We start from the raw sequence: 25,779 nt of genomic DNA, 5'->3' as shown, positions 1-25,779 counted from the left end.
ATTTTGCTCGTAGCTACCTTAGTTATTGTGTACCTATAGTAATATAAGTAGTAGTAGTAGTAGTAGTAGTAGTAGTAGTAGTAGTAGTAGTATAGTGTGCTCTTACACACACCCATTTTCTTCCATACTCATTCCGTCTCATGCTCTATTCATGTCACATTTTCTTAAGATTAAAAGGGACACTTACGTAAATATAAGGTACACGTTGGCTTCTTCTCTTATTCCGCTTCTATTTCTCATTTCTTCCTCTTCCTTCTCCATTGTTGCTCCTTCATCTTCCTTCTGTTGATTCCATCTACACCTCTGAGCCTAGAAACACATCAAAACACTAGACGTTAGACAAAATATTGTGGAAATAGAGGGTGACTTAAGTATTGTGCGTGGCTTGGCTGCTCCTCCTCTTAACATAACATAACATAACATAAATAATAGGATAATAAAGGGCCACCAGGGCCCATCTAGGTTATCCTGTATCAGTCGCACAGCGACCTCGTCATCAGCACTTAAAGATACACTTACAAGTACTACACAATACATTATATACTAATTCTAAATATTTGGCCCATTAACAGGACTAAGTCCTGCAGCGAATTCCTCTACAATCTGTGATCCCCATACATGGGGATCATGTCTTGTTTAACTATAGTAAATTTCTTATAAAAACTATCATGCAACGCTATACATAATTATAAATCTAATAAATATAAGTGCTTATCTAATCTGTTTTTAAACATTGTCAAACTAGTGCTATTTACAACCCTCTCTGGCAATGCATTCCAGAAGTCTACCACCCTATGACTAAAGAAATATTTTCTTATATCTAACCTGCAGCCTTGCTTTCTAATTTCTTCTTGCCATGATTTCTGGTCCTACTTCCCTCCTCTAAGGTAAAGAAAGATCTCACATCTATGTAGTTTGTATCTGAGAACATTTTAAATAACTCTATCATATCCCCTCTTATACATCTCCTCTCAAATGAAAACATGTTTAATTCCTTTAATCTATCTCTATACTCCAGGCGCTTTAATGCGGGTATCATCCTAGTTGCTCTTCACTGAACTGCTTCTAACATGTTGATATCCTGCCTATAATAGGGTGACCAGGCCTGTATGCAATACTCTAAATGGGGCCTAACATAGGAATTATATAAGCTACGCACCACTTCCTTACTTTTATAACTAACATTTCTATTTATAAAACCCAGGATCCTATTTGCCCTATTTCTTGCTTCTAAACATTGCTTTGAAAATTTCATAGTCCTGTCTATCACTACTCCTAAATCCTTTCCCTCCTCTACTGCCTCTAGCCAACATCCCTCCATCTCATAGCTAAAGTTTGTGTTGTCTTTACCTAAATGCATAACCTGACACTTTTTAGAATTAAACTCCATCTGCCACCTGTCTGCCCATGCTATCAGCCTGTCCAGGTCTCGTTGTATTCTGTAATTGTCCTTTTCACCCTGTACTGCACATGCTATCTTAGTATCATCTGCAAACTTTGATACTTTGCTACTAATTCCTATATTTAAATCGTTAATGTACACCAAGAAAAGAAGAGGTCCTAGCACTGATCCTTGGGGTACCCAACTAACCACTTCCTTCCACTCAGACATTGCCCCATTTAATACTACTCTCTGTTTCCTATCAGAAAGCCATTCACTAATCCAATCAACTAACCTACCCCCTATCCCCTCTTCCTCCTCCCTTTCTCCCTCCTTCCTCCTTCCTCCTTATCCTCCTTTATTTTTTCTTTCTTTCTCCTTCTGCTACCAATATCTACACACCTGAACCTAGAAACACACGAAAACATGTAGAAATCACTAGATATTACGCAAAATATTGACGAACTGAGAGTTTGGAAAAAGAGGCGCCAGCCTGGGGCTATGATGAGTCACTATCTGGGCTGTAGTCATCAGAGAGAACGGGAGGGGGGGTGACTTGGCTAAAATACGTAAATAAGTTGATTTTAAAAAAATTACTTTTAGAAAAAACGAAGCCACGGCCGAATGCATGATATTTTAAGACGTGATAAATATTTAATCTAAGTTTCAAAATAACAAAATATCTCTAGCTTAACTAGTTTAAAAAATGATTAAATGAATTACGTTAAAAGTTTAAAAACATTTTCACTAATGACTTTCCTAAAACGTCCTAAAAAGTCATGCTATTTCCACTTAGCGAATATTTTAACACATTTCACGGAGTATAACCTATTTTTTAAGGAATTCTACTGCGAGTTAGATCAAGAAGTAGAAACGTGAACAAATAAAATAAAGGGAAAATAAGATTTTTCTTCAACAGCACCAAGCATCATTTTAAAATTTCACACATTTCACTCAACATATTGATTTTACACTTAAAGGAGTATAGACAATTTTTTGATACCATAAAGACCCAATTATAGCTTGAAATAAAAAAAAAATCAAAATGTGAAATAGAAATTTTTGACCGTTAAAAAATTTTAACATACGTTATATAACACCACTAAACGCTACATATTTATCCAATACAGGCGCGGAAAACACTTGAAACACAACGAAACATAAGAAACCATAAAAACATACCATGGAAGCGTAATATTATCGTTAGGAAATATTTGAAAATAAAGTATTTGACCCCGCAGGCTGGCGGGGGAGGGGGGCAGGGTTATGGCTAGGGAACCGCTGTGGGAGGCGGCAGGGAGGCAATACCGAGAACAGCGGTAGCGGACCTTCGTATGTTGTCTTTATCATCTCACCAAGCCAAAATTAAGACATATAGAGAACTTCTGACTATGGGATATGAAATAGTAGACTGGTTGCTGCATTGTGACACATATTGGGCTTACGATAAGTGTAGAAAGCAAATATTGCTTCTATAATTATCCTTATATTTATCAACTTTTGATATTTGCGTACTGTTTTCACTCTGAAATGTAAAGGAAACTTAAAATAAGTGAATAAATACTTTTCATTGATGAAGATAAGGCAGTGTGGAGGGTTGTGGCGAAGGATGCATTGCTTATCTTGCCGTTTGGTGTTTGGAGGTGGTGCTAGATTGGTGATTGGTGCTGCTTGAAAACTGTCGGTAATATAGCAACACTTCACTTCACATCATTTCACTTGTGTGTGTGTGTGTGTGTGTGTGTGTGTGTGTGTGTGTGTGTGTGTGTGTGTGTGTGTGTAGATCAACATGTTTTGGATGTGTGTGGGGGTGTTTTGAGTGTGTTTACGAGTGTTTTCGGTATATAAGAGTGTTTATAGCTGTGTGTGGGTGTGTATGGGTCAGTATAGCTCACCGCCACCACCACTAGCTGTTACCACTACCTCCACCACAAGACCACTACTGCCGTTTTAACCAGTAGCAGAAGGTATGTCTGTGAAAGCACTACAAGTGTATAATAGTATGAACGTCTATGATAACTATCTATTACTAAATCTATTGTTACGGCAATGGAGGGGAAGTTAGTTACGATAGCGTTTGCAGTGCTATTTGGTTGGCACCACTTCTATTGGTTGCAAGGGTGGTGTTGAGAGAGACAGGAAGTGAGCACCGGATGTGCATGGCCGAGCAGGTGGATAAACCAACCGTGATTGGTTTGTGGACGAGCCAATCAGGATAGGGCAGCCGAAAAGTGGGGTATATAAGTGGGCAGCAGCCTGTTTCGCCCTGCTCACCTGCTCACCCTCTCTCTCTCGGCCTGACCCGCTCTTGGCTTCTCCCCAGTTCTCTTGCGTGAGGACAGTCTGGTCCGCCAACGCTTCTTCTCCCGCAAGTTCGTCGTCCTGCTCCTGTCTTTTACTGTATTGTTTTTAATTAATTTTAATTAGTTGTTTTTTTTCATATATATATATATATATATATATATATATATATATATATATATATATATATATATATATATATATATATATACACGTTGATTTAATTTCATTTTTTGTAGAGGCGCCATATGACCATTGTTGTTGCGGCGCCAAAAATTAAAACCCATCCATCCATCCTGTCCTGCGCTCTTCGCCCCCTTCGCACTGTGTATTCTCCGCTCTCTGCTCTTGTCCTGTGTGTATCACCTTGTACTACATGGTAATGTACTGTATTGGACCCAAGTAAACTTAAGGAGCTATGCTAAGTGTTTCCTGCCTCCTGCCTGTCTGAGTGAGTCCTGCCGAGTTCTGTTGAGTAAGTGTACCTCGCTATCCCTCGGTAGTCACGGACCTTTGCCGAGATTATCCCTGTGTCTACTACTGCCGTCCCCCGTCCTGAGTGTTGTCCTGGTCTGCCGCTGAGGGTAAGTGAGTTATGGTCGCGGCTATGGAAGCTGTGACTATAAGAACGTTGGGTGTGGTGGCGCAGGGAACGGCGGTCATTACACTATCATCAATGAGATACTATACTTGTAAAAATATCACATAAGGATTTACTGGTTATTGTGACATCTTTCTCTTCGTTATCGTGTCCAGCTTTGGTTATTTGTCAAAACAATATATATAAAATTGTATCTAGCTGTACAGCGAGTGTTGATAGCTCCCGCGGGACAAGAAACGAGGTGCTTAAAAGGCAGACTATTTCATTTCTCAATCTATTTCTATCGATAGACTGATGATTTACCTGACTGAGACCAATTTAATCAAGAATTGCGATTTATGCATATATATCTATTTTGCACTGTAAATGTTTCAACAATAATATGTATGTAAATAAAAGTATGAAAATGTGTATGATTTCAATCTTGCGTGATGTGATGTGAATGTTTTCCCTTTTCATGTATACGTGCAATACGTACGTAGTGATGCTACGTAGCCACCCTGTGTGCTTGTGAGTTATCCTTCCCTCTCCCATGCCCTGATAAAGGATAACAGTTTTGAGATAGGAGTAGGATTCCTGAGTGAATGAAGTGTGTATGGGAACCTGAGTGTGTGTTTAATGTTAATACTTAAAAGTAAACATAAAAAATGAGAAGTAAATAAAAATAAATAAACAATTAAAAAATAATTCTTTATAGAAATCCAAGAAAGTTTAAATCTTAAAAGAATAAATGAAAAATTACCTAATACCCATGCTGGGGTGATGGGCAAGAAAAAAAAAAAAAAAAAACTGAGAGTGGGACCCGCGACCGTCATTCTCATGATAAAAAACAAACATAATTTGCCTACACACACATAATTCATTATTTGCTGATTATACAATAACTTTTTCTATCGAATCATAACGCATTTTTTTTTTCTAGGCACCAAGGATTTTTCTAGAACACTGTATTTAAGGTGTATATATCAAGATAATACCTAAATTTGTGGTATTAGAACAATTATTTATCACATTCAAATCTACTAAGACAATGGCATCGAAGCGAAATAGGACAGTTCAAGCATGTATATTATTAAAGGAATCCTGTGTGATATAAGATTATATCATTAGCTGAACCGCACAGCCATTTACATTTACTGTCATTCAGTATCCATCACAGATTATAATTAGGACCTGGAGTCAGTACTTTGCATTCTAAAATCATCCCAGTCAGTAATCTACTGTAGATGAATCCTGGGACACTACACCCTTCCCTGGTAACCGTCAAACAATGCGCTGGGGATCAGACTCTGGCATTCACTAACCAATAACCATGCTCTACTGATTCCCCCGAGGTAACAATTCCGGTGTCCCGTGATATAGTGTGGCTGTGACCAGGGTCTATTTAACCTTGGCTGTGACCATGGTACAATAACTTTTTCTCGTTATTGTACCATGGCTGTGACAGTGTTTAGATGCGTCTTCTGCGCATGCGCGATCCGGGAGTAGACGACGCCGCGGCCTGCTGTAACAAAGTATGGCATGGAAACATCCCACGGGATTATGGAGAAGGTATGACATACATTTCAAGGCCCATGTATAGTGTATCATTGAAAAATGAGCTACATTAACACTGTTTTCAGTCACAGCATATTTTAGGCCACCCAAATCAAACAAATAGTGATATTTCTGCTCTTTAGTTCTTTTCTACCATAGTGAGGCACTAGTCTTTCCACCGATACATGCTGAAAGCCAATGGCTACCGTGATATTAAAAAAAAAAAATTGAATTGTTTAAATTCACACAATATCACTTGTCACATTCTGTCATAGCTATAGGCATGACATAGTGTCTGTCGTTCGCTCCCGGGCCGCGCATGCGCAGAAGACCCAACTAAACACTTTGTCACGGGCCACGCTTTGGCATGTGACACCGGAACCGGTTCCGCGGGCTGATGAATACCAGACTCTAGAAACCGCCAGCGCGCCTGGTATTCATCAAGCAGCGCACTGGCGGTTCCGAGACTCTGGTATTCGGTATTCACCGGCCGTCGGAACCGGTTCCGACGGTTCCGCCCGCCCAAGAAACCGGTTCCTTGAATACTTGAGTTTACGGTTCTTGCCCACCACTACTGTATACTTAGATTTCGAGGATTATGATAATGTTTTATTTATTTTCATATATTGTCTGTGTATTTTGCAACCACATACATTGAAGGGATCGGCATTAGAATTGGTTAGCTGAATTAACTACCCACTGAATTTTAACACTTAAATGACAATGCTGTTTTTTTTTTTTTTTTTTTTTTCAATACCATCCCATACTTCTTATTCAATTGGAAGATTACAATGAAGTTTTATACGTCTGCCAGTCTTTTCTCTTGTGCATGAAGGAATGAAGTGGCCAGTGTTTTTTTTTTTATTATTATTATTATTTATTTATGAGGAACGAGAAATCCCTCGCGGACGCCGTGCAGTGATTGACTGTGCTGGCTGATTGTGTCTATATCCAAAGATACTAGAAGGTCTATACCATGGTACAATAATGTACCATGGTCTATAACATGCAGCTCAATAGGTTGGCATTTTATAGTGTCAACGACAATAAGTCGAGTGGACTGTCTAAGATTGAATTTTGATATGAATTGTTTTCTTGAAGATTTTTCTCTATTAGTCTATTCATTTTATTTATTTTTTTTTTTCTTGATAAAGGCTGGAATAGGTGAAGTACTTTCTCAAGCGCTCAAATCAAGGAAAGTATGTGGCTCCTTTGTGTGCAGCTTTTGTATTTCATCTTTTCACCGTAGAGTGAAACATATAAACTCAGTAAAAGATAATAAAGATAATTTTTTTTTTAATGTTACCACTAGATAGCTGGAAGTGCCGTTGCAATCAGTGACAGTTTCCCGCAAGATCATCACCGTGTCTCCTGCGGCTTGTGGCGAGCACAGAGACAGTACTCGCACACCATGAATTGAAGCTCCATAACCGTGCAACTTTCTAACCTAAATATTAAGCAAGTTGTGATCATGGCCGGCATGTCTGTGACCGTGCTGTGCCCCGCTGGACGACGGGTCAACGTGAAGGTCACTCCAAACACCAGCATCCTGCAGGTGACGGATTACCCTGGGTCACTGTCTTCTCTGAGGTCACGGCTACAGGGCAAGGGTCACTCGTGCCGTTAATTCTGTTGTGGATCTGTACCTTTCTTTCTTCAGCTGTTAATACTGTTGGTTTAGACAGACTAGGTTGTCAAGGGTCATTGTAGGTTGCCCAGTATTGCTTGCCTAGTGTCTAGTTTACGTGTCAAGGCTCAAGTATTCACATCATATAGTGACCCGGTGTCAGAACTGACTGCCTACTGGGTGCACTGGCCGGGTAAGGCCAGAGAAGGGCGATAGGGCTGGCTGAGGTGGAGATCTGTCCGTCAGTGTGCTTTGGTATTTTATAGAGGCGGTCCTGGCTACTTATACTTCCTGGGCGAACCCTCCATCACAAACCCCATCACCAAACCCAAACCCATCGGCGAAGCTCCCCAATGCACAAAGCCATAAACACTAGAGTAACTATGTTATTTGCTATTTTATTACAAATAGAAGGGACGGTCAAGCAACCACTCCTCTAACGACGTGGAAATTAGCAGTATTAATGTAGAAAAATTGTGATTTTTTTATTTATTTATTTTTATTCATTTATTCATTTATTTATTTATTTTTTTTTTTGCGGGGGACAGCGGAGGGGCACTCTTGAGCCTCCCAAATAGATGGCACCCTGGGCGGTCTCCCACATTGCCCATAGCAAATACTGTCCCTAATTTTATATTTCATATTCTATCTCTCCAGGTTTTAATATTTGACAGGTCCTGTTAGATGATTTGTGGCACAAAAGTGAATTGAACAGCGGGTCCCCTCAGTTGAATACATAATATGGTTAGTTTGATCTCGATAGAGTATAAACTTCTTAAAACATTTTAATTATTTTTAAACATTTGATTAAGCATCATTGCATTACATATTTTTGTTCCTAAATCTAACTAAGTATAGAGGCAGGTTGACTAATCCAGTGTAGGGAGGGGCTGTGGCACAGAGCCACCCCTGACTTGTGCCCTGTAGCAAGCGGTGCATGGACTCATTATTACTCTTGTAATGTATAGGAATCTATGGTGGTCATTGGTGTTCAAATTAGCCTAGTGATGATTTTAAGTAAATAAAGCATAATATTTCAGATCATTGAGGAAGCCAGTTTGAAGCAAGGCCTGAATCCTGACCAGTATGACCTGAAGTAAGAACTTGATATGATCTTATAATCTTTATGTATAATGTAATTGCAGTGGAATATGTGCTCATATGTCTATGGGATAGCTTTATAACTATAGAAATTTTAAAGATAATGAGAATAATCATATACAGCTTCCACAAATATTAGTTGAAAGTAAATTCTGATGCATTGCATGCACGTGTGTGTGTGTGATCAACAGACACCTGCGGCGTGTGTTGGACAGCAGCAGCAATGTACGCCATGCAGGGCTGCCCAACAGGTGCCAGCTGGAGATGGTGGAGGCACCTGTGCTACGTTCACCAGCCTCTGTCAATGTCCACATTGCCACAGAGTTGGGTCTCCGCCTGGTCCATGATTTTCCCTGTACAAGTAAGTTTTTCACCTCAGTGGTCCTTTTTTAGAATGTTTTTTTCCAAGGCCAGTGCCTCTTGTATTGAAAATGAATAAATAAATACATGAAAGTGTTCAGCAAACTTGTGTATCTGCATGGTGTTATTTTTTAAGACAGATGCAGCTGTGTTTGTCTAGTGTCCATCCCTGCTGTGTTGTCCCATCAGTTATTGTGAGCACAGCCACATTTGAAGGAGTAGTTTGTCTGGATCTTTAAAAATTTTAGGCTGATAGTAAGATAGGTAATTCTGACATACAAGAAATATTTGTTATTTCTTGTAGGTGTAGATTTATTTTTACTTGTACATAATGGGATTTGAATGATTTCTTAAGGTTTTCAATATACAGTATATATATATATATATATATATATATATATATATATATATATATATATATATATATATATATATATATATATATATATATATATATATGTTACACTGTTTAGAATTGCCCATTTCATGAAATGGGCAAACCCAATTATGAATGAACCTAACCTAACCTAACCTAACCTAACCATTTCATGAAATGGCCTCTCCATTGCACATTTCATGAATTGGGTTAGGTTAGGTTTGGTTAGGTTAGTTAGGTTAGGATAGGTTAGGTTAGGTTAGGTTAGGTTAGGTTCATTTCATGAATTGGGTTTGCCCATTTCATGAAATGGGCAATTTCACAAACGGTGTAACATATATATATATATATATATATATATATATATATATATATATATATATATATATATATATATATATATATATATATATATATATATATATATATATATATATATATATATATATATATATATATATATATATATATATATATATATATATATATATATATATATATATATATATATATATATATATATATATATATATATATATATATATATATATATATATATATATATATATATATATATATATATATATATATATATATATATATATATATATATATATATATATATATATATATATATATATATATATATATATATATATATATATATATATATATATATATATATATATATATATATATATATATATATATATATATATATATATATATATATATATATATATATATATATATATATATATATATATATATATATATATATATATATATATATATATATATATATATATATATATATATATATATATATATATATATATATATATATATATATATATATACATACACACACACACACACACACACACACACAGTGGTGGCTTGTAGGTAATATTAGTGAGGATGCTCCTCCGAAAAATGTTTAGCCCTTGTTTTAATATTTTATTAAAGGAAATATATATGTACACACACACACACACACACACACACACACACACACACACACACACACACACACACACACACACACACACACATAGCAGTAAATAGGTACGGGATGTAACTCTAGGGGTTGTGGCCTCGCTCTCCCGGTGTGTGGAGTGTGTTGTGATGTCAGTCCTACCTGAAGATCGGTCTATGAGCTCTGAGCTCGCTCCGTAATGGGAAAGACTGGCTGGGTGACCTACAGACAACCGAGGTGAATTACACACACACACACACACACACACACACACACACACACACACACACACACACACACACACACACATGAGCGAAATGTAATGTATTCCAACATAAATGGAGTGATATCGGGGATTTTAGAACTCAACGATTACTTGAGGACAAGAACCCAGATATTGTGGGTCTTACTGAAACAAAACTGAGAGAGGAGAAGACCTGATGAAGGTTGGAGAAGGGAAATATAACGTTTGGAAAAGAAATAGAGTAGGTAAGATGGGAGGAGGAGTGATGTTGCTGGTTAAAAAGATATAAAGGTGGATCAAGTGAAAAAGGTATGGGAAAGGCAGAAGTGCTAAAGATCAGAGCAGAAACTAATGAAGGAAAAAGAGGCACTACATAGTGGTGTACGTACCACCTAAGACAAATGCATGGTCAGTACAGGAATATGAAGAAATGATAAGTGATACAGGAACATGTCTGGAAGAAATGTTGGGTGGCTGTGAACGAACTATAATGATGGGAGATTTTAATTGTAAAGAGGTGTGTTGGGAGGACTGGTCAATGGAAGGATCAGAGACAACATGGGGAAATACACTATTGACACTGGCAATGGAAAATGTGTTAACTCAGTGGGTCAAAGAAGATACTAGGTTTGGAGGAGAGGGAGCATCGTCAAGACTGGACTTGGTCTTTAGTACAGAGCCAATGGTCATTGAGGAGATGAGGGTGGAGTGCCCTTTAGCAAAGAGTGATCATGCAGTTTTGGAGTTCAAGGTGATAGACGAAGAGAAATCTAGAAGAAATGAAGAATATAAAGTGGGAAGATGGAATTATGCCAAGACAGATTTTGGAAACCTAAAGAAATTCTTTCAAGAGACAAATTGGATGAAATTCAAGAGTGCTAAGGAGCAAATGAAAAGTGGAAGGAATTTATAAAAATATACAAAGAAGGTGAGAAAAATTTGTACCAATAAGACAACATAGAGAAGTTGGAAAGCAGGACTGGTTTAACGATAGATGTGAAAAGGCTAGAACAAGAAAAGAGGATGCATGGAAGAGGTGGAGAAGGAAAAGACGGATTAAGCAGTGGGAAAGTTACAAAAGAGCAAGAAATGAATATGTGTTGATTAGAAGAGAAGAAAGAAAGAAACAAGAAAAGGATATAATTGATAAATGTAAAGACCAACCAAGGCTTTTTACAGACATGTGAACAACAACATCAAAAATAGAGAAAGTATTGAAAGTTTAGAAGTAAATGGAGTATGCAGTGAAGATCCCAGGAAATGGCAGAGGCTATGAATGGATGCTTTCGGAAGGTATTCACAAAGGAGACTGCTTTTGACAAACCACTGGTAATGGAACAGAAAGGGATTATGAAGGAGTTTCAAGTAACTGTGGAGGAGATCAAGAACATGATGGGGAGTTTAGAAGTGAGAAAAGCTGTGGGACCTGATGGGGTATCAGGATGGATTTTAAGAGAATGCAGGGAGCAATTGGCAGAAAAAGTTTGTGAAGTAATTGATGCCTCATTAAGGGAAGGTGTAGTGCCCCAAGACTGGAAAAGAGCTAACATTGTCCCAATCTATAAATCAGGTAACAAGAGAGACCCATTGAACTATAGACCAGTGTCACTTACAAGTGTGGTAGCTAAGATGTGTGAGAGGGTGGTGAAGACTAGATGGACAGACTTCTTGGAGAAAAATGACATACTTTGTGAGTGTCAATTTGGTTTTAGGAAAGGGCGTTCATGCACGACAAACCTGATATGTTACTATTCGAGGGTGATAGATGTAATACAGGAAAGAGATGGTTGGGCTGATGGAATATATCTGGATTTAAAAAAGGCCTTTGATAAGGTACCACACCAGAGACTGATCTGGAAACTTGAAATGGTAGGAGGAGTGCATGGCAGTTTACTAAAATGGATGGAAGACTTTTGGTAGGAAGAGAAATGAGAACAATAATTAAGGACAGACCATCAGAATGGGGATTGGTGGAGAGTGGAGTTCCACAGGGATCAGTGTTGGCACCAGTAATGTTCGCAGTCTACATAAATGACATGGTGGATGGGGTGTCCAGTTATGTGAGCCTATTTGCAGACGATGCAAAATTGTTAAGAAAAGTGAGATGTGACAAAGATTGCGAACTACTCCAGGAAGACTTGGACAGAATATGGAAATGGAGCTGTACATGGCAAATGGAGTTCAACACGACAAAATGCAAGAAAATAGAGTTTGGCAAGAGTGAAAGAAGAATCAGGAGTATGTACAAGATAGGAAATGAAGACATAAAACCAGTCATGAAGAAAAAGACCTTGGGGTGACAATTACCAATGACCTATCGCCAGAGAGACATATAAACAAAATAATTGGAGAAGTATTGAACTTATTGAGGAACATAAGAGTGGCGTTCGTATATCTAGATGAAGAAATGATGAAGAAAATAATTACTGCAATGATAAGACCGAGGCTTGAATATGCAACAATACAGTGGGCTCCGAACTTAAAGAAACACATAAGGAAACTAGAGAAAGTACAGAGGGCTGCAACAAAATGGTGCCTGACTTAAGAGATTTGACTTATGAAGACAGACTGAAAAGAATGCAACTTCCAACCCTGGAAAACAGAAGAGAAAGGGAGACCTGATAGCAATATACAGAGTGATGATTGGCATGGAAAAATGGATAGGGAAGATCTGTGTATGTGGAATGGAAGAATGTCGAGAGGGCATGGGAAAAAACTAAAATGGCCACTTATAGGAGAGATGTGAAAAATATAGCTTCCCTCATAGAAGGGTGGAAGCATGGAATAGTTTAGACGTGGAAGTGGTCAACGCAAGGAATATTCATGATTTTAAGAAAAAGCTGGACATTAATAGATATGGAGACGGGACAACACGAGCATAGCTCTTTTCCCGTATGTTACAATTAGGTAAATACAATTAGGTAAATACACACACACACACACACACACACACACACACACACACACACACACACACACACACACACACACATGTGAAGTAAGGAGAGCAGCACAGAAGGAATATGAACAGAGGGTGGTGGAAAACTGTGATAGTGACCCAAAAGTGTTTTACAAATTCATAAATGGAAAACTAAATAAAAGGGAGGCAATAGAAAAGGTAAAAAACGGGGAAGAAGTATATGAAGATGCTGGAGAGATAGCTGAAATTTTGAACGACAACTTTTGCAAAGTGTTTACAAAGGAGGAGCATTTTATGGGAGGAAGGCCTACGGAAATAAAGCAAATGCAGGACATCATGGTTACTAAGGAAGATGTAAGGAAAATTATAAGCAATCTGGATATTAATAAATCAATGGGGCCTGATGGCATATCTGGGAGGTTGCTAAATGAATGTAAGGATCAATTGTTGAACCCCGTATTTGATATTGTGGAAACCTCCATACGAACAGGATTAGTCCCGAAAGAGTGGAAAAGAGCTGACATTGTGCCTATATATAAGAATGGTAGTAGAATGGAACCGCTAAATTATAGACCAGTATCGTTGACTAGTATATTGTGCAAGGTATGTGAAGAAGTAATTAAAGCTAAGTGGAGTGAGTATCTAGAAAGTGAAAACATTCTGAGTGAAAGGCAGTTTGGTTTCAGAAAAGGAAGATCGTGTATCCAATTTATTATGTTTTTATTCAAGAGTGACTGACATACTACAACATAGAGAGGGATGGGTGGATGCTATCTACCTGGACTTGAGAAAGGCCTTTGATAAAGTACCACACAATAGACTGATGTGGAAACTAAAGATGACTGGAGGAGTAAATGATAAACTAGCAAAATGGATGGAAAATTACTTAATGGGAAGAGAAATGAGAACAGTGGTGAGAGGAAGGAAGTCCGAGTGGAAGAAGGTAACCAGTGGAGTTCCACAAGGGTCAGTGCTGGGTCCCATCATGTTTTTGATTTATGTTAATGATATGCCAGTAGGAATTGACAGTTATATGAACATGTTTGCGGACGATACTAAAATTATGAGGAGAGTAAAGAATGTGGAAGATTGTAACAAGTTACAGGAAGATCTTGATAAAATATATGAGTGGAGTAAAGAGTGGCAGATGGAATTTAATATAGACAAGACCCATGTTATGAAAATGGGAAGAAGTAGATACAGACCAAACAGGGATTACAGGCTGGGTGATGAGAAAATTAAAGAGACCAATGAGGAGAAAGACTTAGGAGTAACCGTGCAAAACACTTTGTCACCGGAGAAACACATTAACAAGATTTTTTGGAAAACATACAACATGCTTCAAAATATTGGCCTTGCATTCCACTACCTAGATGAAGGAATGATGAAGAAGATATTATGTACCTTAATAAGACCCCAGTTAGAATATGCAGCATGTGTCTGGTCACCGCATATGAAGAAAAATGTGAAGAAGGTAGAAAGGGTACAAAGGCTGGCAACAAGGATGGTACCAGGACTCAGGAGTTAGACTATGAGGAAAGACTGAGGAAGCTGGGGCTGACCACATTAGAAGAGAGAAGAACAAGAGGAGACATGATAACTATGTATAAATTGGTGAACAAGATTGACATACTGGATAGAGAGTTGATAAAGGTGACCACAAGTAATTATCTCCGAGGACATGGAAAAAAGTTAATAAAGGACATCTGTCTAAATGACGTGAGAAAATACAGTTTCCCGCATCGCAGCATTGATAAGTGGAATAAACTGAGCAGTCATGTCGTTGACGCGGTGTGTGTCAATCAGATGAGAGATATGACAGGAATGGACAAGGAGACAGGACACAGAGAGCTTAGCTCGGGCCCTGTAATACACAAATAGGTAAATACAAATAGGTAAATACACACACACACGGCCCGGTAGCTCAGTGGTTAGAGCGCTGGCTTCACAAGCCAGAGGACCGGGGTTCGATTCCCCAGCCGGGTGGAAATATTTGGGTGTGTCTTCTTTCACGTGTAGCCGCTGTTCACCTAGCAGTGAGTAGGTACGGGATGTAAATTGAGGAGTTGTGACCTTGTTGTCCCGGTGTGTGGTGTGTGCCTGGTCTCGGGCCTATCCGAAGATCGGAAACAATGAGCTCTGAGTTCGTTCCGTAGGGTAACATCTGGCTGTCTCGTCAGAGACTGCAGCAGATCAAACAGTGAAACACACACAGTGATGGCTTGTAGCTAATATTAGTGAGGGTGTGCCTCCAAGAAATGTTTAGCCGTTGTTTTAATATTTTGTTAAAGGAAACACACAAATATAAGAAAATTTGTTCAGAAACTTGGTAGTATGTATCCTAAAAGAAGAAAATCAAACATGTTTTAATTAAACATTTCTTGGAGGTGCACCCTCACTAATATTAGCTACAAGCCACCACTGTGTGTATTTACCTAGTTGTATTTACAACTAGGTAAATACACACACAGTGGTGGCTTGTAGCTAATATTAGTCAGGGTGCACCTCCAAGAAATGTTTAGCCGTTGTTCTAATATTTTGTTAAAGGAAACACACAAATATAAGAAAATTTATTCAGAAACTTGGTAGTATGTATCCTAAAAGAAGAAAATCAAACATGTTTTAATTACTATAATCTAAACTGTCATAGTTCAATCTTGATTTAAAAATTAAATTCATTCTTCTCGTGCAAAACGATGAATAATTTTCTCCTTGGTACATCTTTTTTTAAGCACAACACACTCGAAGTAAAAAAATAAATACTACCTTTCACCAATGTGCCAAGGTCGGTACTGTGGGAATGACAGTGCTCCTTCTCCCTCACAGCCCCGCAAATAGCCTCATATGTGCACATGTGCAAAGCAGTCAAAGTCCTTGCCACTGGAACTGTGATGTGTGCAATTCCATACAAAGATTTAAAAAAAATTTTTATATTTAAACTGAGGGATTGCTACTGACATTAAGCTTAAGGATTGTATATTGTACAAGTATAAGAGGAAAATTAAAGAAAAATGCATTATATTGAATATTATCAATAGTATCAAGTGGAAAGAGGGGGTGCTGCAGTTTCACAGTGCCTACACACACACACACACACACACACACACACACACACACACACACACACACACACACACACACACACACACACACACACACACACACACACACACACGGCCCGGTAGCTCAGTGGTTAGAGCGCTGGCTTCACAAGCCAGATGACCGGGGTTCGATTCCCCTGCCGGGTGGAGATATTTGGGTGTGTCTCCTTTCACGTGTAGCCCCTGTTCACCTAGCAGTGAGTAGGTACGGGATGTAAATCGAGGAGTTGTGACCTTGTTGTCCTGGTGTGTGGTGTGTGCCTGGTCTCAGGCCTATCCCAAGATCGGAAACAATGAGCTTTGAGCTCATTCCGTAGGGTAACGTCTGGCTGTCTCGTCAGAGACTGCAGCAGATCAAACAGTGAATTACACACACACACACACAGACAGAGAGAGAGAGAGAGAGAGATTTTATTGTTTCATATTTGTAGAATTCAAGATTATTTTCTTGATAAAATATTCCCTGAAGTATACATATCATTTTTGTTAAGCAGAGATAAAGAGGAACAAGAGTGGAGTGTGGTTGTATTTCAAAATATATAATGAAACATGTTTTTTAGTTCAAGAATGCAGTACAGACTTGAGATACAAAGTACTACATGGTACTGAAGTTTGAAAATGAGGCAAAACTAACGGTCTCTCTCCTCAGCAACTTTATGGGTACATGGTACTGAAGTTTCAAAATTAGGCAAAACTAACGGTCTCACTCCTCAGCAACTTTATGGGAGATCCTGGAGTACCACCGGGAGAACAGTGGTGTCGGGGAAGAGTTCCTGCCAGCTGTGGAGAGTGGCCAGGAGGTGGTGCTGGTGTATGCCATGCGCAGGATCACCTGTCCAGAGCTAGCCAAAGTCACCCTCAGAACCCTTGGCCTTGTTGGGGGAAAGTGTATGCTAAGGTATATTGACTTAGAGAGAGAGAGAGAGAGAGAGAGAATGTGTGTGTGTGTGTGTGTGTGTATTTAACTAGTTGTATTGTACAGGGTTTGAGCGGGGCTTATAGTGTCCTGTCTCCATATCTCCATTTATCTAGTTTTTCTTTAAAGTAATGCACACTATGTGCTGTAACAATTCCATTATCCAATGCATTCCATTTTTCCACCATTCTGTGTGGAAAACTGTATTTTCCAATATCCTTCACACACTGCCTCATCCTGATCTTCTTTTCATGTCCTCATGCTCTTCCATCTTCTGTCAACAGCACCAAGTCTATCTTTTCAATATCATTTACTATCTTACACATTGTTATTTGGTCCCTGCGTTTTCTTCTATCGTCTAAGGTTGGCAGTCCCATTTCCTTCAGTCGTTCTTCATATGTGAGGTCCTTTAATTCCGGCACCATCTTTGTAGCAATCTTCTGTATCCTTTCCAATTTTTTTATATCCTTTTTTAGAGCTTGGAGACCATACCACTGCTGCATATTCCAGCCTTGGGCGTATCATGCTTGTGATGATTTTTTTCATCATATTTTCATCTATGTAATGAAATGCCACTCTTATATTAGTTAACATCTTATATGATAGTTCAAATATCTTGCTTATGTGTTTATCAGGGCTCAGATTTTCTTATATAATCACTCCAAGATCTTTTTCCTTGTTAGTCTTCATTACAGGTAACTCGATTTACGTGATAGATGTGTTCCAAGAGGCATCGCGTGTATCAAAATTCGCGTAAAACAAACTTGTCATTCTCATAAGAAACAATAGATAATAGGGAGGATGCAGAATATGGTAAAAAAAATTCATACAAAATACTCTTTATTTGTCTAAATTAACATATTTTTGTTATTTACCATTCTGAATACTAAAAGTGTATTTAAAGTAAAGGGAAAAGCAAAAAATTATAAGAGAAAACAACAAAACAAAGAATATGTAAACACAACACTCACTGCGTCACATCACTCACACCACAGTCAGTCACCATCTTCCTCTGAGCTTTTCCACTTTATCAAAAATCCACTTATCAAAAATAACCCCACAGTATAAAGGAGGGTATAGAAAAACCTAACTTTTTTCATACAGTAAGCCCAATTGTTTTGAAACTTTAATATTTTGTTTGAGAGGGTTAAAAATAGGCTATTCTGTCCATTTCATCAAGTTTTGGTGAATGGTTGCAGAGAAAAAACTGTTGTTTTCGTTTTTTAATTTCACAGAATTTGTTTCGGTTAATTACTGAAAAAAATACCATTGAAACTTTGTACATATACGCAACTATTCAGGGCGCTGTTTTTCTAATTTTTATTTTGTCTTTGAAAAAAAAAATCCAATGTTTCTGAAAAAAGTCATAGTCTCTGTGTCTGTATCTCGTTTTCAATTGACATTATAAAAATCTGGCTCCACAAAATATTGCATTTGAGTTATTCTTTAAGATGTTACCAAACAAAAGGGGATCAGAGTTTACATTGATTTAGTGAAATTTTTGGTGTAAAAAACCTACTTTTGAGATATCCGCTCCTAAAGATTTTTTTCAATTTGGTCATTGTTTTCATATTTGTATTAATCTCATTGACATGACATTTTTACACATGATTGTGTATACAATGGTGACTTCCTGGAACATGATAGGATGATAATGCATCAGATTCCCGCTTCTCTAGAAAATATTGTTCACTCATAAGTCAGGGCGTCGCGAGGTGCCATCAGCAGTGTCACGTTAATCTGCTACATTACCAGTGGTCTAGACATCTTCTGAGTTATGATTGGTGTGTTGAGGTGACAGAGAGACACTGTGAAGGTATTATCACCAGTCTGGGTTCAACTTCTAACCTGTGTCAAAATAATCTCTTGGAATAGTGTAGTCAACATTTATTTTTTATTGTATAATGATAATAGGCTGGTTGTGATGGTAAACTAGTCATGAAACGAATGTTTAAGACATCTAACAGCATGTGTGAGGCAGCCACAGTGTGTGGTGGGCTGCCTCACCCACAAAGTGATGATATGCATATGATTTATGCATATTATCACAGCTATCAGTGACAGCTATGCTTATTTATCATTGTCTTGGTTGCTTTACTACATCTTGATGTTTCTGTTTCTAATCTCGGTAATTTATGCCTGTAAGGATGATACTTCTGAAAATTATAGAGCAACAAATGGGACATCCCTCTTCCTCCATGTCCACCCAAACACTGGGTCTGTGATCTCACTGCTAGCTACCTCCACTCTCCTGCTGATGGCTAGGATGCCAAAGAGTGAAATTTATCGAGAGAAAAATATTCATATAAAATCTTATACGTTGAAATAAGCAATGTATGATACATCATTTTTTTCCGTGTGACTCAGGCGATGACGCAAGAGTGTGGGGCATTTAAAAATGGCTTCCTGGGAGAAATGACATTTGTTCTTTGCAAATAAACATCACAGAGCGATAATTTAGGGTGTTATGGACCAAATGAATGAATAATCACAAAAAAATGTATATTTTCATTAAACCAAACCCCTATGCTCTCCTAAAAGTAAACATTAATAAAAAAATAAACGCAGGATGCCAATGTCTTCACCCCTCACAAGCACTCGTCGTCGCTGTCCACTCTTTGGCGCGCAGTTTGAAATTGTGTCTGACGCTCAGTTTGAAAATGCGGTTGTGCCAAATCGCGTATAAACAAACCGATCACGCAAATTTGAATATTATAATATTTTTTCGGTCACATATTAACAAAAACTCGTAAATTAGACACATGTAAATCAAGAGTTACCTGTATTTGCAACTTTGCATCATCAGCGAATAAATTTATATAACTGTTTATCCCAATGTGAATGTCATTTACATAAACTTGAAACATATGTGGGCTAACACTCACCCTAGTTACTTTACCCCAAGATGAGTATGTATCTCTGATCACAGTTCTCATTTCCCTATCCTTCAAATAATCTGTTATCCATTCTAGCAAGGTTCCAAGCAGTCCTCCTATGTACTCTAGTTTCCAAAGAAGTCTTCTCTGCGGGACTTTATCAAAAGCCTTTTTAATGTCCAGGTATATTGTGTCTACCCATCCATCTCTGTTTTCAAGTCCTGCAATAACTCTCGAGTAGAAGCTTGATAAGTTTGATACATATGACCGCTCTGTCCTGAACCCCCCAAATTGTCTGTTTGATATGACTTGCTCCTCTTCTAGAAATTTAACCCATTTTTCTTTGATAACTATTTCACATAACTTCCCTACGACACTTGTAAGTAATACTGGTGGTCTGTAGTTCAGTGGTTCAGTTGCCTTTCCTCCTTTAAATATCGGTATTATGTTGGTTCTCTTCCACTCTAGTGGAACTTTCCCTTCATTTTTTTGAACTTGTAATTATTTCCCAAATTGGATCCAGTAATTGCTCTTTACATTCTTTTAATACCCAGCCTGATACACCATCTGACCCCATTGCTTTTCTGACTTCCAACTTATCCAGTAATCTTCCAATATCCTCTTTGTGCACTGCAATCTCCTGTAATCCTTGGCAATCCAATGTCCTATTAGGTTCTGTGAAATCATCTGCAGTGAATACCGTTTTGAAGCTTTTATTCATTATTTCACACATTTCCTTCTGTTTGGTATGTCTTCCCTTCTTTAATTATTTTTTCAATTGTTTCCTTATTCTTTGTTTTGCCGTTTATAAACTTGTAGAAAAGTTTGGGTTCATCTTTGCTTTTATTCACTACATCTTTCTCAAAAATTCTTTCTTCCTCTCTCCTTACTCTAATATATTCATTTCTAGCATCTTTGTACTGCTGTCTGTTATAGTCATTTCCCTGCTTTAAGAGTTTCTTCCATGCTTTATCTTTTGCCTTTTTTGCTTGTATGCATCTAGCATTGTACCAAGCATGCATTTTTTTTCTGAACTCTATAAACAGGAACAAACTTTTTTACTCCTTCATTGTATTTCTGTAAGAATATGTCATATTTCTCTTGTACAATCTTTCTGCACATAATATTACTCCACTCAATATCAACAAAATAAATCCTTAATGTTTCAAAATCTGCTCTTGCATAATTTAATCTCTCTCCTTTATAATCTTCTCTAACTTATCTCATCTTCCTCCTGCATTTGCATCTCTAATGTCACATGATCACTTTTCCCCATTGGACTAAGTTATTGTATGATTGGAGGGAGATCTGGTTTCTTTGTGAAAACCAGGTCAAGCAACGATGGTTCTTCTTCCCCCCAGTACCTTGTTGACTCCTCCACCCACTGGTCCATTGCATTAACCATAGTCAACTGTAACACTTTCTCACTCCACTGCCCAGCATTATCCATTACTTCCTTCTCTCTCCAGTTTATTTTTTTACAGTTAAAGTCTCCAACTAAGAGTATTCTTCTATCTCTTCTTATCATGTTATCTAGGCAGTTTATCACCTCTCTTTGCATATCTTTATGCTCTTCTGATCCCCATGTATTAGTCTTTGGTGGAACATATGCAACTATAATTGTGTGTGTGTGTGTGTGTGTGTGTGTGTGTGTGTGTGTGTGCGTGCGTGCGCAAGAGGAAGAGAGTCATCCTACATTGTACAGATTACATATCTGTGATGATTTAGAGGTAAGGAGCTGGAGTTCATTAGGATTGTTTCTTCATATTGTGTTGGTTGTGGGATGTTGTCTGTAACATCCCAGCTCTTATACTTTGTCACTTTCATAGCATTTTCAGAATTTTTCTTTTTGTCATTATATGTGGCATTGCTCCTGAACCTTTGAATCTTGAAGTTAAATGACGTTTTTTTCTTTATTCCATATGTGGCACTATGCCTCCATCTTAGGTATTACTTGAAATTTGTAAGGAAATGTAAATTTGCAAAGTGAATTAGCTGTTAAGAATACTGTGCATTGCCATTGTCATGCATCATTCACAGAAATATTGATTTGCTAAGAAAAATTATCCATAAAAATCTGATGGAAATTTGTTTAACTATAGAACATGTTGTTTATTGGCCATATACCTTGTATTAAGTAATTATATAGCAGACAGATACATTAGTGATTTGTATTATGCATTAGTGTTTTGTATTATGCATTAGTGTTGTGTTGATTGACAGGCACAGTGTCCAGAGCATGTCATCAGCTGGCTGTCAGGCACACGTGTCTTCCTCCCTGGCACGCCGCCCCGTTCACCACCCAGAGCTGGGTGAGTGCTGCTCTATGCTTCCCATACATTTACAATATTAAGCTTATGAAGGAACATATCTTAGTATTTCATTGAACTTTGCTATGCTATTTTAAGTATGATTTAATACTATACTGTACTTATAACCATTCCTTAGCACGATTTATTTATTTATTTATTTATTTTTTTTTTTTATCAAAATAATAGAAATATATACTAAGATCATTTGTGCTTGTGTGAATCTTCAGAAGGATAAAAATGTCACAAATAATGAATCGTCAGTATTGAATTTTTTGTTAAATCAACAGAAGAGGAAGAAAAGCCAGTTGTGGAGAATGATGTTGGGGGACACAGTGTAGCTCTTAAGTACCCTCCTGCCTCTGCTGTGTCTCACCCCAGGGAAGAACAGAACTATCACTCCCAGGATATGGATGTCAGCATGGAAGAGATCCCTGCCTCTATCCCTCCAGTGATCCTCAAGGAAGCCACACCTGCCGTGCCTTCTCATTCAAGTGAGCTGGTGACAGAGTTATATTGTGACAGTCACAAAGCTGGACTAACACTATCTTCCTAATAGTGAATGCATTGTGCCTTACTTTATTTGCTCTCCCACTCAGTTATTAAGTTATGTCAAGGAAAACTAAATGTTTATAAAGAGAAGTAATATGCTTAAGGAAATATTGCCAGTATTATATTACACTGCAACAAATATATATACACCACTTATTATAAGAACACTGACTATTTAAGTGGTGTAGCTTTCGTAAAGCTGTAGGACACTAGTAAATGTGTGTTAGTCTTGTTCTGCTATTAGCAGTTTTCACACTGCATGATCTATGGCAAGGGTTACCAAAGTACGGCCCGTGGGCTGGATCTGGGCTGCGATGTCAGTTCATCAGACCCGCCGACGGTACTTGAATTTGTTTGATATAAAAAAAAACAAGACTTCATGATATAATTTAAACTTGATTATTTGAATTTTATGTTTAGAAGTTTAGTTTGTGAGATTCAGATATGTGCACACTACAGTATAGTCAAACCACACTCTGGAGTCACTTTGGGTGGGGCCGGAAAAGGGGACTTCCCAGCTACAGTGTTGCCAAATCTCTCCCAGTACTAGGGCAATTAAAAAGGATTAGAGATCGCCTGACCCTTTTAAGCCTACACCACCCCACTCTCTCTCTCTCTCTCTCTCTCTCTCTCTCTCTCTCTCTCTCTCTCTCTCTCTCTCTCTCTCTCTCTCTCTCTCTCTCTCTCTCTCTCTCTCTCTGCATGACTTTGTAGAAAAGGGTAAAGAAAACTCCCAAAAAAATTTTTATACATTGTATATAAGTCCCTTCTCTCGGCTGTGTATTGGTCCACCACGATTCGTGACGCTTCCTTCCATCTTGCTGGGTGGGTGGCCAGGTGATGAATGAATGACCCTGACCCACCTTAATCCCCGACCCTTGACCTGCCTGCCTTCCCAGACCTACCTGACAACCCCGCAAAATAGCGTTGCCACATGTCGTGCTATTTATGTATGTATACTAATTGTTATTATCTATATTACAATACTAGTGCATTCATAACACTACAAACCCTTATTGAATCTAAAAAAGCATTTGATGGGAAATAAACATAAGAATAATTAGTAAATAGGTGACGAATGACGTGACGTGATATGTGTTGGGGCTGATTTGGCATAGTGGCGAGCCGGGGATTTACCGCAGCGTCCACACCCAAAGTGACTCCAGAGCGTAGAAGGACTATAGGTCTGATGTAACGATCTTTTTGCTATTGCTAACGTTGCCTTTTTTGATAACTTTTTAGTAAATGAATATGTTGGCTGTCTTTGTTTTTGTGCATTGCACACCACTCACCTATGATTAAGATGTAATGCTAAACTAAGTTTTTTGTCTTTTCCCAGAGCTTTCGTTCTGGCTTGCAAATATTGAACAGAATAATTATGTGGCCCACACTCATCATTCTTTTAGTTGTCTGGCTCACTGTAAAAAAATGTTTGGTGACACTTGATCTATGGCAGCATATGTATGTGTCTAGGGCCAAAGTCAAAGTCACAATTGTGTTGTGTTGTATCATGGTTTGCTCCTTATAGTTGTACTGTCAACACTTGTATATGCTGCTTACAGGACTCCATACAAGTTTCTCCTCATCAGGTGCTGAGTGTGCTGTCCCACTTGACCTGACTACAACGCCATCCCCTCAGGAGATGCCCCCTCCTCCCAAGGTTACCAAGGTATGTACTGAATACTCTTTCAGTAATCAACCATTGTACAGTATCCGCAAAAAGTATAGAGCGCCCCTCCCGCTCAAAGGAAAAAAAAAAACATAATGAGAATGTTATGAAAATAAGCAATACTAATGTTTTAGTACTTGGTCATCTGTCCTTTAGCTTTAATGACCATTTGTAGATGTTTGGGCATTGAATCAGATAGGTTTCTGAAGTAATCCAGCTCCATTTCTGTGGTTCACATTTTCAAGATCTCGTGGGAGAGCCGCTGTACAGATGATGTGTTGCAGGTTGAGAGCCGATTTTTCACATAATTCCAACAATTCTCAATTGGATTTGAGTCAGGAGAGTTACCTGGCCGCTCAATAAGCTCAACATTATGATCAGACAACCATTTCATCACTTTTTTTGCCTTGTGACATGGTGCGTTATCCTGCAAAAATTAATCACATCCATGAATTTCATAAAAAGGCAACATATGGTCATCTAGCACTTTGATATAGTTGTCAGCTCTCATTGTCACATTTTTCGGAAGGAAAAACAACCCTGCACGACCCCCTGTACCACTAAATGAACCCCACACCATCACACTGTCAGGATGCTTCACTGTTTTGCAGGTGTACTGAGGAGAGCAACGATTGGAATTCTTGGGACGTCTGATCCTCCTTGGCCGTGGTCTTACACATTTGAAGGTACTTTCATCACTGAAAAGTACCTTCCTCCACTGTTCAGCAGTCCAGTCTTTGTATTTGCGTGCAAACGCAAGTCTTTTCTTCACCATTGATGGTGTGAGGAGTGGTTTGGCAGCAGGCTTGTACGTGGGTAGACCAAGCTCCTTCTGCAACCGATGTTGTATGGTTCATTCTGACACTCCTTCCAGCAAAGTCGAATGGCTTCTTTTGAGTTCACCTGCTGTAATCTCTGGATTATTGAGTG

At 38.2% G+C, this 25,779-nt stretch overlaps 1 protein-coding gene across 3 annotated transcripts in view; it reads left to right on the top strand.

Moving 5' to 3' along the window:
- Positions 1 to 7,157: 7,157 nt before the first annotated feature.
- Positions 7,158 to 25,779, top strand: part of LOC123519378 (tether containing UBX domain for GLUT4-like) — a 31,333-nt gene continuing 12,711 nt past the window's right edge. The window contains exons 1-7 of one of the 3 annotated variants that reach the window (XM_045280649.1): positions 7,158 to 7,374; positions 8,487 to 8,542; positions 8,739 to 8,908; positions 17,242 to 17,425; positions 22,543 to 22,631; positions 22,919 to 23,122; positions 24,743 to 24,849. In XM_045280649.1, coding sequence (XP_045136584.1) covers positions 7,291 to 7,374; positions 8,487 to 8,542; positions 8,739 to 8,908; positions 17,242 to 17,425; positions 22,543 to 22,631; positions 22,919 to 23,122; positions 24,743 to 24,849 — 894 coding nt within the window. In that variant the 5' untranslated portion in view covers positions 7,158 to 7,290. Of the gene's footprint in view, positions 7,375 to 8,171; positions 8,191 to 8,486; positions 8,543 to 8,738; positions 8,909 to 17,241; positions 17,426 to 22,542; positions 22,632 to 22,918; positions 23,123 to 24,742; positions 24,850 to 25,779 lie in introns of those variants that run through there. The other 2 variants (XM_045280650.1, XM_045280652.1) reach the window with 2 other exon arrangements.

Source organism: Portunus trituberculatus, chromosome 45 (genome assembly GCF_017591435.1).
Source record: "Portunus trituberculatus isolate SZX2019 chromosome 45, ASM1759143v1, whole genome shotgun sequence".
NCBI classification, from domain to species: domain Eukaryota; kingdom Metazoa; phylum Arthropoda; class Malacostraca; order Decapoda; family Portunidae; genus Portunus; species Portunus trituberculatus.
This window is presented reverse-complemented; position numbering and strand designations above follow the sequence as displayed.